Genomic DNA, 16,416 nt, shown 5'->3' with positions numbered 1-16,416 from the left:
AAAAAGCCACGAAACGCCCTCACACCTGATCAGTCCCCCGTGACACAGCAGCTCGAACACACCTTGAGATAAGGCGGTGATAGCACTGTCGTTTACTGGAAAGCCTTTGTCTAAGACAGGGTGTGTCAAAATCTTTTTTGTCACGGGCCAGTTGCAGAGACACAAAGAGATGATGGATGACTACTTTTCATGTCAGAAGTTAAAAAAAAAAAAACATGTTCACCGATTAGATAGAATTTTTTTAAATAAGGGAACAAAAAAAATGGTTGCAATATGTCAATATTTACAAATAAATGAAGACAAATTGCAATTTTGGAACACAGATTTTTAGCAACACGAAGCAGACACACGAGATGCCCCGTGGCCTCATGTGTGCCACCTGTGACTCATCACTAAGTAAAACACGAGGGATGTTTGTTCTCTGCGCCTTTAGTGAAGTATTCAGACATTCTAATAAAAAAATATTGAAACCGTTTTTGATAAGGGGAACTGAACCCCATCAAATTTCTCTTCATGAAAACATTTCAAACATTCTAGTTCTAAAAATGACAAAGAACGGAGACAAACAAATCGTTTACAACCACTGTAAATGACTCAGCAAACAGAGGAAATACTTTTCGTAGAGGATAAAGAATATACGCGAGTATGGCAAGTGTAATTCTCTTGGTTTTATGTTTGAAAATCACTTCAACTAAGGGTGACAACAAACAATTCAGCGTTTCATGAGCGTGAGGATTATCAACAATTCTGCTCTGTACACAACCCAAAAATCTGGAGAGCCCCCATTTTGAGACTTCACTAATTTTTCGATGATTAACCCTTTCATGCACCCTGTAACCTAATCACGTGATAAGCTGTCCACTGTAGTAACCGCTGTCCCTGAAAGGGTTAAAAAAAATAAATAATAATAATTGGACGGACTACTGTGTGGTATTTGGCGGCAAACACACACTTTCAAACGTTTTTAGTAGTTTTCTAAACAAACCGCCCTCAACGTTTCCGTATATCAGGTCGATTGTATTTCTACGTACCGCAGCTAAAGTGTCTGCCGAGCACAGTTTCAATTTGTACGATTGAAAGCATAAAACGCTGCAGCTGCAAGTGTTTACACTCCACTAACTGCCCGTGAGCTCATGTAACGCACACGTCATGGAAAACCGTATTCCTTCCCACAAGAGTCATTTCAGCGGGACGTAGTGTCAAACAGGTTTTTTATGCTTATTTTTTTTTGTTTTGTTTTGTTTTTGAAAAGTGTGCTGTCAGCATGGCTGGACGAAAAAAAAAAAATATTTAGGCAAATGAGCGTGCGACATTGCCCGCATTCCTGGAAAAAGTGGTGGACATTGGATGGCACTTCTGAGCAAGGTTATCTCGATTAGCGGGAACGTGAGCTCAGATAAGAAGAGTTCACGTTTGTTGACGTTTAAAAATGACAGCAAAACAAAACAAAAACAAAAAACCGTGGATGTGTCATGGAGTTGATGACTGTGTCGAAAAGCAAAACAAATCCAAAAATATCTTGTCTTGCAGCAATTTCTGTGGAAAGCCACTCAGTCGATTCAAAAAAAAAAAAAAAAAAAGCACTCATTCCAACCGCATATTCAACATCATTTTAATATCGCATTCATATTTCTGGAGCTGGTGAATTTTTACTGTAAGCTCACAAAATAAAATGCAAAAAAAATTAAATAGTGACGATCGACGAACGACACCAATGTCCACGTTCTCCCTCGCCGCTGCGAGAAATGTGAAGAGAAATATTTTTCCAATTCATTATTTTCAAAGGCAGGTGTTTTCTTCTACGTCATACATTCAATTGTGAACTTTAACAATCGCTTTACTCACCCAATTCTAGACAATGAAGGGATGCAGAGTGACGTCTCAGTGACTAAAAATGATAGCGGTAAACTAGTGGCAATATATCAATTTAGAGGAACACCATTATCATCATCTGTTTTCCTCTCGGGGTGGGTCGTCTGTCGTGTGACTTCCTATTCCCTCCTGTCAGTCAGCCAAGAGGATGTTTTGTGTCGTTTTTAACCACTGAATCACAATAATAATTTGGACTGACTGTTAGAACATGAGCGGCTCTCAAATGTGTTGACAAGGTGTGAATGTCGTATGTACGGAGTACATCATCCATTTTTCAAGCTGGTGATGCCATTTTTGAAGCAATGCTCCCTGTTGAGGAGAACTGAAATGCAATTTGTACAAGGTGACGGGGGAGGGGGGGGGGGCTCTATTTATGTCCACCTGCTTCAAATTTCATTGCGCCCCCCACCAGGGTTGGATACCCGGGGCCCCTTTATTATATTAAGTACAATACACTGTATGTGCAGGCTCAAAAGTCTATATGGGGTCGGCGTGGAACATCACTGGGTGTCCATAGATCAAATCGCTCAATGTGCAGTATGCAAGTCTCCAACGATTTTTTTTTCTTTTTTTCGATGATCCGATTATAAGTCGGTTTTGAACGCATTGTACGTTGTACTTTATCTCACTGTAGCTGTGCATATCCATTGCACATGCTGTATTTCACGCATGTTGCTTAGAGTGAAGCAGTCCCGTGTTCCTGTAATTCTATCCTCCCCGCATTGCTATAAGGTTTCCTTTGATAAATGCATTTGACTGAAATAAAACCCGCTGATCCACACACGCACATGCAGAGTGCCGATGAATGAAGGACTCATGATTACATTGGTAATAATAGGTTGTTTGTGCTCCTCCCAGCATGCTATTTGAGCGGTAGTTGCTTTTAAAAACAAAGTGCGGGCTAACGTGGGCGGACAAACATTTTCCTCCTCAGGTCAGGAAATTCATCAAACCACCTCTCATAACGGTGAAACGACCGACGAAATATTGTGGCATCAAAATGGCCCAAGGACACATGGCCAAGCTTTTTTTTCCCCCCTTTCAGCGGCTCCCAGCGCTGACTCACTCATCCCAATCAGAGATCACAGACACCGTACAGGTCTCACAATAAGATTTTATGAAACTTGCTAGAATCCATTTAACACAGCGACAGGTTTGCTACATTCTTGCAAAGCACTACACCCGCCTGTATGGTTTTTAAGTCTATGCTATTATGGACTGTAGCGAGTAGTAACCCTCCGGTTGTGTTGCAAATCTGCATCCATGGTTTTACAAGTTCCGACTGTCTGTGAGTCTGAGTCTGAATATAATTGAATGAGCTAGTCTTCGAAATGTGATTGGCTGAAAGCGGTGCGGGGGTGGAGCCAGTGCAATCGAGGCCAAAGGGGAAAGTGAGGGACGTATCTATGACCGTCATCGATTAATCGAGATCGGTTATCATCAACATCGATGGAAAAAAAACTCTAAATTTACTGGACGGGGATATGAGATGATGACTACAAGGTAAAAAATACGGTGCGGGCACGCCGTGCCATGAGTAATGTGTGAAGGGTTTCCTGACGTGCCACAAGCAAATGACTCACGTTTCTCAGAGTTCTCAGTCAGTTCCTTAATTTATTTTTTTATACTAAAAGAGCATCACTCATGCCATGATCCTGTTTTGTGTGTCTCCAACAGGTGGCAGAGGAGGGCCTTCCCTCCAACAGGCACACCTGCTGTACATCACCATTGCTTATACAAAAGGACTGTCAAGCCTCGGTTGGATTATGGTTCATCTTCCTTGTTAAAACGTTTTGGTTTTTTTTCCGATTTATGCCACATAATTTCTCGCCAGGTTTTTGCATTCTGGATGTATTTTTGTTGTGTAAATATCATCTCGGTTTTGTATTTGTCGTGGTTTGTCTCATTTCTTGTCTTTTTTTTTTTTTTTTTTTTTTTTTTTACGACCAGCTATTTACTGTATAACTTTGCTTGCCTTTTGCAAGCGTTTTTGGTTTGACTCGTTTTTTTTTTCCTGGTTTTTGTAACCGGTGTCATTTGTTGTCCTTTGTTCAGTCTTCTGTATTTGTGTATAATAAACTTTCCAATCTATTCTGAGTCCATATTTCTGGAGTATGATTCTGTTCCGGAACCCCCGGAACCGTTACAAGTACATGTCGGGCTGGTTTTTTTTTGGGGTTTTTTTTACTCTCATTCAGTCACTTCTGGTTGCGAGACATGTCGAAAGGCAGTATTTTTTCTGACGCCAATTCGCAATGTTTCATTTTTCCTGTTTCTTGACCAATGTCGACACCCGGGCGGTATGAAACTGCGACTATTTCCAGATAAAATGCAAGAGGGCAGGATGTGAGTCACGCGAGTAGCTAAGCGCTTTATTAAATCTATGAATGGCGCACTCGGCAGTCATCCTTATGTAGTTTATGACTCAACCTGCTAGAAATGGACTTCAATAATCACCTGCACTCTACTTACGACTACAATTACACCTTCCATTTCTACCCTTTCATTATATTATTATGCAAATTCACAGGATATTAACGGGAAAAAGAGCAAAACAGCATTAGAGCCAGTGGGTGCGATAGTTGGCACTGAATTACAAGAATAAAGTGCCGTTTATAACAATAAAGTCTCATTATGTTCTGAATATTTTGTGTTTATATTGTGTTCAATAATTTAATTAAAGGAAAAAAAAACATCCCTGCAATTGGTGAAATAAATAACGAGCAAGCTAGCTTGTGAGCACAATAATGTCGGGCCCTTGTTTGGTGACCGACCATACAACAGGGATCAACGTCGAGTCTGTCATCTTTATCTCATCTTATCTTAAGCAGCGTTACATCCCAGAGTCCCCGTCGTCCACTGCAGGAAGACAAGAGAGCACAAAGCGCACGAGCCTTCGCTTCCCTCATGCAATTCATGAGGTGGAGGAGTGTTTCAGAGGAAAAGTGCGGTGCGCCGCTGATTCACAGATTCAGCAGAAGGGAGGCTTTGCTTCTCTGCTTCAATATACAAGTTGTTCCTCGCCCGGCTGTTTTTCTTCAAATATTGTTAGCATACAAGCACATTTGCCCAAGGCATTTTTTTTTCTCCCAGTAGTGGTGTTGTAAAACAAGATCAAACACAATTCAACCAATAAGAAGTCCATTTCATTTTAGAACTCTGTATTTGTATTTTATCATTTATTTGTTTAGTTCAATGACCCCAAACGAGTCACTTGGTATATTTCCTGGAATGATGACAATCACTTCCACTGTTATCTTACATCACGGATGAATTCAGATGAAGCGGCAGCATGACCACCAACCCTGGCGCTCTGTCAAGAACAACTCCAACAAAAACCAGACCTGTTCAACTTCTTTTGCTAGCAAGTGTTGCTCGCAAGAACCTGCTCGTTACTGTGTATAATAGTTCCAGGTTTGCCAGTTAGACCCCGATCGACGGTAAATCATTAGCCACACCCGCACTACGCCCAGAGCAATAGTCTCTCCAAGTACCACCACCGTGACCAACACAAGAATGCAGTAGGGCTATAAGTCTTTGATACAAACAAGACAGATGTCTTTTTTGATTTTTTTTTTCCTAAAAAGCATTTCGTCGCTGTTAGGATAAAAATCCAAATATCTAAACTTAGTCCATTTTGTACTTTTTTTTTCACAAATGAATACAGTACTATTGGTGAGTCAACATATGGGTCTGCTTTTTTTAAATTATAAAATGTACTTACCAGCTGAAGAGTTGAAATAGCTTGCATTTTTTTTTGATAGTTTCATAAAAAAAAAAATAATAATAATAATCATAATAATAATAATAATAATAATAATAATTTTGGAGGCGTAAAGATTCCGCCCGACAACATTTAATATTATGGTCAGTATTACTACCCATAGTTTGAACATTAACACTACATTCAAATTGAGAAACATTTGAAAGCTCAATTCATTAAGGTACTTTTAACTACAAACGTACAACTGTTTCCTATTTAACCATAATTATACATATTTATAGGAATATAAAGACAGATTATTCATAATACAGTCATATTTGAATCACATGGACAGTGATTTAAATTGTGAGACTAAGATTCAGCGCATGCTTTGAAAACCATAATTAATAGAACGGCTTTCATGGTGTTCTGTTTTCTTTTGTTTTGTTTTTTTTAAGTTGAAAATAACAATAGAAGCCAATGTTCAATGTTTTTTTTAGAATATTGACATGTTTAGCATGACTGAGTGCAGTTTCAGAGAAAATAATTTCCAATGCAAAAGACAGGAATTTATTCATAATATTTCTTAAACACCCTAAAAATGCAACAAAAAAAAACCCAAACACTTAAACCATGTATTTTTCAGCCATGGTCATAAGATCAAGCGGGTATTTGCTTCCAGTATTGTTTTAGTTATGGCCTCCATTGGCTTCTGTGTTTCTGGTTGCCATGGCGAAGCTAACCAGGACTCTGTTTGCGCAACTCGAGTGTTCGCTAACCAGAAGGGCGTCACTTCACTACGGGAGAGCCTTCCAAGACTTCGTCTGTCGCGGTGACTCACAGGGTGTTTCCCGACACAGCGCTGCGAGTCTGTTCGGGATTTCTGCTCAGCTGACATTTTTATTTTGTTTTGTTTGCTTTGCGTGACAATAGTTACACAACATCCAGAGGGCACTCAGGGACTCCCTCGAACCGGAACGGTGGCCAAAATAAAAATCAGAGAAGTTTTGGAACATTCTGCAAAGCTTCATCGATGTCATTAAACATATACTAATCGCAAAAAAAAGTTGGGGTGAAAATTCTGAATGAAGCTAAAATGTATTAAAATCTTTACAGGTGAACTTATTTTGACCTTTTGAATGCAAATAACTTATACATCTTTCAATAGGCTGCTTTGGCACAAGGAGATAAATGGCACCATTCACAACAGGAGTTTTTATTTTTTTGTTTTGTTTTGCTTGCCCAAGGAACCCACAGTTCTATTCCTTTCTGTGACTCTTCCAGTCACCATTCGACCTGTCGCTAACTCTCACTCAGAGTTCAGTGGCCAATTCCAGAGATTTGTTTCCAAATAAATGATACGCTGAAAATATGCAAAGACTAAGAACTACCTAATACCCAATTGCGGAGATGTAGTTGTAAATATTTTTTACCATTTCCATTCCGTGATTGAAGATTTTCTATTTATTTATTTATTTATCTATTTTAATGAACTGGCAATTTGAGCGCCTCCATTTGCATCAGCAACTATCCATTGCAATTGTGACATGCAGTTAGCGAGCTAAAAATGCATCTTCCCCTTGGATAGACCACTGGCGTGGTCGTTTTGAGAATGTCTCGTTGTTGGCCACGAGTGCTTACGCCTTTCTCCCTGTGAAAAGAAAGGTGAAGTGCCAGGAGGGGAAAAGAAAGGGAAAAAAAAAGAAGACGGGCTGAAATGTCAGCAGGTGGAGCAGGTGGACTGGGGCTTCGAGCTGGAGAGGCCCTTATAGAGCGCCTCGTCGTTGCCCCGTGACAAACCCGGTGGAATATTTGCCAGCCATGGGAGGCTTTCCAGTAAGCATATATTTCACGGCTCAAACATGTAGTTATGTGTATGGGTGTGGCTTCAGCATATTCAACAGAGACTATAGCTTGATTTTCATAATTTTGCAGCTTCGTTCTATATGGTTGCCCGGCAATTACACTTTGCCCAACAAGAAATGTGTTTAAAACATTTTGCCAACCTTCACGAATTATTTAAACAGGTCAACAGTCTACTCACACACACGGTTGTGGGATGGCATTCCGCTACCTCGAGCTAGCAAATGGCAAGAACTATATTTACTAGGCGACAGACATAGTGAACGTGACAAACGTTTGGTGTCATGCACCTTCTATTGCGATCTGACGTAAAGCCACTGACTGCACGGGGGTGTCCAACCACATGGTGCCATGACCTAAATGCAATCTGGTTGCGATCCGCCCACTCTCAACAAAAAGCACATGGTGCACAATGTTGCCTGGGAAGGACGTTTTTGATGTTGTTGTTTTGACAGATTTTGGAACAGCGAGGGAAGAGTTTTTTTTTCTTTTTTTTTTTAACATTTCTGGGTGAGAGCGTCAACATTTTCAATGGAGGACTTTCAGGAATACGCTGCTGTGGGTGGTGTTCCCCTCAGAGACTGGTTGACAAGACTGACTTTTTGTGAACTGAGTACTTGGATTTGGTGACCGGTTTAAGGCATTTTGAGTCCATCTTGTTTGTGCCGTTTGTCAAGACGGAGCACCGAGCGATGATGTCGAACAAATGCTATTTTAGCTTCTCCCGGTTAGCTGCCAAGTGCGATGACAGCAGTTTGGACTCTGGAACGAATCCCGGTGTCTTTTATTGATACATTTTTGAGTGTGTTTTCTTTCACCTTCTCCCCCACCTCCCCCTCCCATCTGCATTTTTTTCTCTCAGCTGGAAAGCATCTGAAGTGACGCAGACAGTAACACAGATGAAGCGTCAGCTTGCATGCTTGGACGCAGATAAAAGTGAATATTTACGCGGCGGGGGGGGTTTGGGGGCGGGGTGCTGTTGGAGGTCTAACAGTAAATCCCAAAGTATGGAGGAGCAGGAGGAGTGTGCCCGGAGAAGTCGCTTTGGACTGGAGGGGTGGGTGGGACTTACTGGCCCGTGATGACTCACAGCTTTTGGCCCGCTCCGTGCTATCTGGCATCTGGAGCTCATTGACGACCGCGCTCCATGGCAACCGGCAGTTGTGGAATTGTAAACAGGCTGAGCCAGTGGAGAGACGAGCGGGAAGCTGCTTTTGGCTGCTTGCCCCCGTCTCACTCGCGCAAACACAAGAACGCTGCCTCGACATGCTGAGGTCACGAGTAGCATGTTAGGTGAACAGGATCAGACGCAATTATGTTGACATGCGATACACGGCCCTCCTCTTCTGTATGAAGTTTCGTATGGGCTAATTGTTGATTTCAAGTCATTATAGAATAGAAACTTTGTCTGTATTTGAAAATTCAACCCAAATCTAGTTTCACTTAGAAACAGCAGGTAGGATTACTAGGCCCATCTTTCCTAAAAAGACACACATGAAAAAAAGTCTCAAGAACCCATGCTGCAAAAGCTACAGGAAGTCTGCTATTTCAGTTTGAAGTAACAATTTCCAAAGGGCCCATAGCGGATTCCAATTTGGTTTTAAAATTCAGCCGGCAAAGTCAGTTTAACTAAGCAGCGTGAAATTTGGTAGGCTTGTCCATCACCAGCAGGCACACAAAAAAGTCTCAGGAACATATGCCGTAAATAACACAGAAAGCCTGAGGTTTTGGTTGGAAGCCTTCATTCGCAGCATAAGCCAGTTTCACTCACCAACAAGAAATTTGGGAGGCACTTCTATCAAAAGTCCATGCACCAAAAAGTCAAGAACCAATGCGAGAAAAGACAAGAGGAAGTTAACCATTTTGGTTTCAGGTGGCCAGTTCCACTTCAGTTCCAACTTAGTTCAATGGTACATGAGTAGAGACATGAATGTCCCAAAAATCTATGTTGAAAAAGGAACAGGAAGTCTGCCGTTTTGGTGTGGAGTGGCCGAAATGAGCTTCATTGTATCACAACGGTTGGGAAAATTCAGTCCCTGAAGGCAGTTTTACTTAGCAACAAGAAACATGGTAAGCACTCCTATCACGAGTGGACACACAAAAAAGTTCCACGAACCCATGCCCGAAAAGACACATGCAGTCAGTCGTTTTGCGTGGCCGTTTCCACCAACAAACGAGCTCGATAGCACAACTCTAAATGTTTTGAAGAAGCAGCTCCTGAAGTCGGTCACCTAGCAACAAGAAACTTGTTCGACACTTATATCACGCGTAGACGAGCAAAAACAAAAAAAGTCAAAAACCCATGCGCAAAAAACATGGGGGGGAGGGTCAACCATTTTGTTTTTGAGGGGCCTTTTTCATTTTAAAAACATTGCCTCAATAGCAGAGCCATTTCTGTTCTGAATATTCTGTCTCCAAATGCAGTTTTACTTTTAAATTTGGTTGGAACTTCTATCATGAAAAGATCCACAAAAAAAGTCTGCAATTTGGATTGCTTTGCAACACAAGCACATTTCCATTTTATCCCCCATACATAACAAAACTAATTGCAACATGTCAAAAATAACACCGTTGAGTGAAACGGCCTGCAGGCGTAATTCTAAAGAACCAGAAATCACAAAAGCACTTCTGAGGAAGTCCATAGCTTTCCCTTGAACGTCCATAAAGTAAAAATTACACAACCGTCACAAAGGAAGTGTGTATCTATGGTGACGGATCTTGAGTATCCGCCGGCAGTCACGTGACCTCCCTACCAGAGAATTTCCTCAGAGCAACACAAACAAGCAACAAGTGCCGCTTTTTATAGCGCTCCGTAGAAGCTCTCGCGGGCTTCAGCTGATCGTTCGCATACTTTGGAAAGGCCAGCCGACGGCTCACCTTGCACACACACAGCGAGGATGGCATTCGAAATGCCGCGGCTACAAAACGAGATTGGCATCCGTACGCGTGCAGTGAATGACACTTTTTTTTTTTTTCAACTCGTGTCCTTGATTTGTCTCATATCAATACACTGCAGAGGTACAGAGGGAGAGGAAGTTATAATTGCTGACTGACAGTTCACAAATCAGAGCCCAGACCGGTTGGGAGGAAAAATGCTGTGGAAGCAGGTTGAGCTCAAAGCGGTTTTTCCCGTAACTTCGCAGGAAGTTTACTGTGAATTCCCGCTCATCTGTCATTTTAGCAGGTTGCAGGAAATATAGTGTGCATTTATGCTCCTGGATATCATCTGGTTCTGGTGGTGGTTTATTACATGGACTTCAGTCAGTAAAGCACCACATTAAACACGACAAATATTTGCTGCCACCGCAGTACTTCAAAGATAAGGCGAGAAAAGGCTGACAACCAGCGAGTGCAAATTTAATTTGCGGTGATACATCAATTAAATTACGATATTATGTGACATATAATTGAATTCAATTTGGCGTCACCTTAAACAACTGTCAGAATTTCAGGAACCTAAACGGTCTAAAGGTTAGATCAGCAGTTCTTAACCTGGGTTCGAGCGAAGATGATATAGACATTCAATGAATTGTTCAGATATTTGCGATGCATTATTATCTAAATTGTGTGTCTTGAGATTAATTCATTCCAGCCTCCCTGCAGAAAAACAACAGAAAAATGTAATGTGTATTTTAATGAGGAAAAATACTATATTTTACAAAAACAAACAGACAGTCACAGGTTGGGACATTTCTGACTTTCCAATCTTTTGGACTTTGTGTGTATGAGCTTCAAGTGCGTTCAAATGCACTTTTCCCAGCCGTGGGTCAGAATTTGCTCACTTTCCAGGATTTTTCACTTGTTACATTTGGAGGTTGAAGGTTTCTGACAACGCAGGTTTTTCAAATGCCACGTCTCAATCAAGTCGCTGTAAAGCAATTTATTTTCCCTGACTTTACGTGGAGGCACGCCAACTCCAAGCGCATTAAAATGTACTTTTCCGATTTGGGAGACAGACATTCCAGACTTTCCAGTTTCCAGTACACTTGTCGTTGCTCGTGAATTACTGACTTGCTAATGTTCGTGAATGTTGCACCTTAATGAAGTTGGGTTACAATTATATCTCCTGACTTTGAATATAGCGTGGGTGACATTCCATACAATTTTCCAAGCCATAGGTTGCAAACTTGTGAGCACAGCATACAATTTCCACTTGGCTCCAATCGGTGTGAAAGACAGAAAAAGTCCACAAATTCAAAACAAAATCCTTTTGTAGTTAGGAGACGGAATATTTCAAAGTTTTATTGACAAGGAAAACACAATGTATGATGACTGCAGTAGGAGGACAACAAACGGGAAATTTCTCAAGTAATAATATACCAGAAAAGTTCAAGCTAATTGATAATGACTATTTACCATCCTTATTGCTGGGGAATTTTTAAGCACTGGAAGAGATCGGTCGAGAGCGTTTGAAGTCAATTCAAAACGTACACCAAGTGAGTCGCACATGTTCAGAGGAATTGCACAAGTCAGAATGTTCACGACAGACGACATTTCTGAGAAGTTAGTGCATTGGCAAAGTGCTGTGATAGAATCTGATGAGTCATACGCATGCAAGAGCTCCTTCAAAGCAGGAAAAGCTTCTCTGAAGTCTCGTAAGTTCCCAGAAAATTCTTCGCTTGGGAACACGCACAGCCTCGTGTGGAAGTCACACGAGTTGACAATGTGTTCTTTCGGGTGGCAAATACTAAAGGGTTTCCCCCATTTCATCAAGGCAGGGTTGATAGCCTAAACTGTGTAAAATGTATGAAATTATGATTTTGTGTAAAATGTCAGACAAAAATAAGACCTTAGAAGGGAGACCCAAGAGGGACATTTTTCTCTGGTGGTTGGCCCCCATTAGTCAGACTTTGTCAGATCTTGTGGTGTTCCTCAAGGCTCCTTTATCGGCCCCATCATTTTCACGCACGACATGCTTCTGTTCAGAAGTACAATCAAAAAATTTAAAGGAACCTCATTCATAATACAGATGTATTTTTATTTTAATCCTGAGATCATCCAATTTAGGACAAAATGCAACCGCTCTGATTTTGTCTGTACCTTATAGGTTCAGGCACATCACTCCCATTCTGTTGTCCTTGCAATGGCTCCCTGTTCATTTTCAGATGCGGTAAAAAATACACTTTCAGAGCCCTCAGGGGTCAGGCTCATCCATACTTGGTGGATAATGTGTCACTTCACTGTTGTTTTAGACAACCGCTGTCTACTGACTGCCTTTTGCTTTTTGCTCATTGAAGCTATTGCCTGGTTCTTTTGTGGACATTTTTAAAAACAAACTTGTGAAGGAAAGTGTTTCAGTCAGACTTGATTGCTTTGATGTGTTTTTTTTTGTTGGACAGTATTAACTGAATGATGCATGTTTTTAGATTTAAATGTGAAGCACAGTCCCTTGTCTGAGAAGTGGAACGGCTAAATGGATTTAATTGAATTAATTTTATTTTTGTGGTTTTTTTTTTTGTTTTTTTTTTCAAACAGCATTATATTTGGCACCTTGTACATCTTGGCCCCCTGGACATAGTTTCAAATCGTTCTTTTTTAGGTTAATGCTTTTTATTATATTATTGAAAAAAATTATATTATATTATATTATATACATATTTGTTTTTATTCATATTTTATATATACACCAATTGATTCTTTTATTTATATTTTATATAAAATTTACATTTCTTCAGAACCGAAAACCATATTTTACATTTGTATTGCTTCATGTATTGTTTACATTTTCTATATCAATTTTAATTAATTTTACATATTTCAGGGAAACATTCAACTATGCTTACCTCTTTATTGTACATCGTGCATTTTTTTCTTATTTGTACTTTTTTTTGTAAAGTCATTACAAACATGTACGTACTGTATAAAAGCTATGAAAGTGATGCAGCTTGTTGAAATAGTAGGATTTTTTTTAAGTGGTGTATTGTACTGCAATAAGAAAAGGTCATTTTTATGGGAGGTTACGAGATCTTTTTTATTTTTTTAATGTGTTGTAGCAATTTTAAGGGAATAATTGCAGTTTCATAACATTGTGCCGCACGTCTTTGCCATCATTTTCTACTAATTAGACAATAACTAGGACTAATTGTCTCAAATGAAATGTGCTATTTAAAGCCTCCATGCAACAGAGATCACCGTGCAACAGGGTGGAAAACAGAGCACGCTGAGATGCAGCTCAGTAGAAAAATAACATTCTTTATTATAAATTACTGAAATGTTCGTCCACATATAAATAAGTGCAAATTGTTTTGTCGACCAGTCAACCTTTAAGCATCTTTCATACATCTTTATAAAAGATTTTGTCTTCAATGTAAACATGGTGTTGTCCAACCCCACCCCCCCAAAAAAAGACAGTGAATTAAGACAATTGTTGTGTCTTGTTTAAATACATTCATTGGCGAGCAAGTGGCGTTCCTGTCAGTGCCGAAAAGTTTAAAACGAACAAAAAAAAATTGACCTTGTAAATCTACCGTAATGGAGGATCGAGTCAAAGTTCAGCCCTGACTAAAGGTGCGACTGCTCTTGTAAAAAGTACTCCCAGAATGCACTATGGGAGGACCATCCCGGGGCTGCTGGACGGACGCAAATGCGTTCATTGAGGCATCACATCACATTGTTAGCAGCATCATTAAATGAGGGAAACTGTGCGTCATCTTCGCCGGGAACTTCACTCCTGGCTCGCAGTCCTTCCCTCCCTTCTGGCTCCCCTCAGACTTGGAATGCTATTCTAAATGGGAGACTCGTAATCCTGCATGTATTGCCTCAGAGGATGGGGAAGCTGGTCCCTCGTGGAGGAAATGTCCAAATGTCCATTAACGGTTTTCCTGCATAAGTGCTGCAAGGTGGACGGGCAACAGGCGAGCGGTTTGACCAACTCCAGCGGCACCTTATCGCTGCCCGAGTAAATATAGTCCACGGTACGTCCGTTGGCTCTGCTCTGAGGCATGTAGTAGTGCACCAGCTTCAGGATGCAGTCGAAGTGGGGCACGGCGTGAATGTTCTTAGGGTCCGTCTGCAGGTAGAAGGAGGCGGCGTCGCATTGGACCCGCAGGTTTTTGGTGCCCGCCGTTGTTTTGACGCTGAGGGTGAACAGGTGGCGGTTGTCGGAGCTGTCGCGCACCAGGAAGGTGCCGGCCTTCTCGGCGCCCAGCAGGCTATTGGCGTTCTTGCCCGTGATGGCGCCCCAGTAGAAGCCGCTCTCCTGCAGCTTGCGCAGGGTGGCCAGCACCATCTGGTACTGAGCCTTGGACGTGAATGTCTTGTAGCGCTGAGGCAGCCGCATGCCGGCAGAGTCCAAGTGGCTGCTGCTCATGGCTGAGTAGGCCTTGCTGAGAGTTACCATGGCGCTGTGGCCGCTATGTGGTGCGGGGCGTGCTGGAGGTGTGTGGGGTCGGGGGCACCGCAGAAGAAAATGACACTGGGACAGAATGGTACTGAAGAAGCGACACCTGAGGAGGCAAGAGGAAGACCAGGGTTAGCGCACAAAGTCTGGATAAAGCTTTTCGCTTGCTCTACAGGAGAAATGGTCAACTTTTTCATATCACCTCAAAATACTAAATACGCATCATCACAAGAATATAATCTTATTTTTAAAGAATAAAGGTATCTCCTGTTTTCTGAAAAAAACATGTGACTGGGTTGTCATAACATGACAAAAAGATTCTCAGCTAATAGCTTCTTGTCCAACAAGCACATCACTAAACTTCTGTCCTGACAATGGTCGATACAAAACAAATTCTTCAATTTGCCCTAAAACTTTGACGCGAGTAAAAGGAGTCCAAAAATGAGAAGTGAGGTGAGCTGTGAAGGTATCCTTGACACACTTGACCACTTGGCTCTGTGGGGGTACTTCAGAGTGCTTAAGACGACTCCTGTTGCCTTAATTCAAGGGTATGCTTGCCTTATCTAGTTCTAGGGTAGACTCAAGGAAAAAAAAAAAAAAAAGCTTTTCGGATCCTAGTAAAGGTAAAAAAAAAAAAAAAGTTACTTTTGGAGCTCAAAAATGACTACTGGAAATGAGAGATGAGAGACCGCTATTTGCCTAATTTTATGTTACGCACGGGTACCCCCACTTTTAATTGCAAGAAAGGAACCAAAACGTCACTTTGGAGTCATTTTGTCATACATGAGATAAGATGTAACAGTTCTGTTTCCCTAATTCTGGACTCGACAGAAACCTAGGCTTAGGCGCCTCATATGAGGTGAACCAAAAAAACAGCTTTTCAAAAACTTGACTGAGTTTTTCCTGGCAGTGTAACGTACAAGTGTTTCACGAGGCAGCGCGACTGGAGAAAGCTGCCCGTTTGTTTTGGCGTCTTTGAATCATACATTCCTATTTATGATCGCGTGCAAGTCCGGTAAGTACTTTTTGTTTGTGCAACACTCTGCCTCAGGCACCATGGTCAGTTCCAGTAAACTTCTTGTGAAATTTGCACGGGGAAGACCTACGCTGGCAGACATAAATACAACTCTGGAAAAAAAAATAACAGATGGCTACAAAATTATCCATTTGTCTAATTTTGTGACTTATAGTTCCTTGCAAATGTTATTTGGAGCCTTTTTTTTTCAGACAATAACACCCGGAAAGCTCCATTGTTTTTTCTGTCACTTATTGAAAGGGTTTTTTTTTTTTTGTTTTTGTTCTGAACTTTTCCCAGAAGTATGATGCAATGACACCATCAATAATATACACATCCACATGCTTTCAAAGTTGTGAGCTGGAGAAAAAGATCAAAGATGGATGCTCACCTCTTGCCCAAAGTCCTTTCAAAGTTTAAATCCAAATGGTCCAAATGTTCCTGAGAGTGGAGGCAGCTTCCGACTTTAGCTTGAAATTGAAACTCCTACCCCCAAAAAAGTAGTTGTGGGGAGTTTGCCGCAAAGTTGAGTGTGGTGGAGCAGTTGTGAAAGGCGTCTGCGCCCTGTACTGACGCACAGGACTGCCTTTATAGAGAGAGATCCTCCTACTGCTTAGTGTGCAT

General features: G+C 41.2%; 1 protein-coding gene and 1 long non-coding RNA gene across 3 annotated transcripts in view; both read right to left on the bottom strand.

Annotated features, from left to right (window-relative positions):
- Nucleotides 1–16,416, bottom strand: part of LOC109519372 (uncharacterized) — a 37,442-nt gene that overhangs the window by 6,802 nt on the left and 14,224 nt on the right. The gene's annotated exons all lie outside the window — the stretch shown is intronic.
- Nucleotides 13,611–16,381, bottom strand: LOC109519371 (suppressor of cytokine signaling 3). Its single transcript, XM_019875856.1, has 2 exons — nt 16,184–16,381; nt 13,611–14,883 (listed from the first exon to the last, which is right to left on the bottom strand). Exon 2 carries the CDS (start codon nt 14,775–14,777, stop codon nt 14,163–14,165), a length of 615 nt encoding a protein of 204 aa, XP_019731415.1. The 5' UTR covers nt 14,778–14,883; nt 16,184–16,381; the 3' UTR covers nt 13,611–14,162.

Source organism: Hippocampus comes, unplaced genomic scaffold (genome assembly GCF_001891065.2).
Source record: "Hippocampus comes isolate QL1 unplaced genomic scaffold, H_comes_QL1_v1.1 scaffold93, whole genome shotgun sequence".
Classification (NCBI taxonomy): domain Eukaryota; kingdom Metazoa; phylum Chordata; class Actinopteri; order Syngnathiformes; family Syngnathidae; genus Hippocampus; species Hippocampus comes.
Note: the sequence above shows the minus strand (reverse complement) of the source record. Positions and strands in the feature narration are given on the sequence as shown.

Bases quoted from the DNA above. Each gene is read 5' to 3' on its own strand.
- LOC109519371 (XM_019875856.1), bottom strand. From the start codon at position 14,777: ATGGTAACTCTCAGCAAGGCCTACTCAGCCATGAGCAGCAGCCACTTG.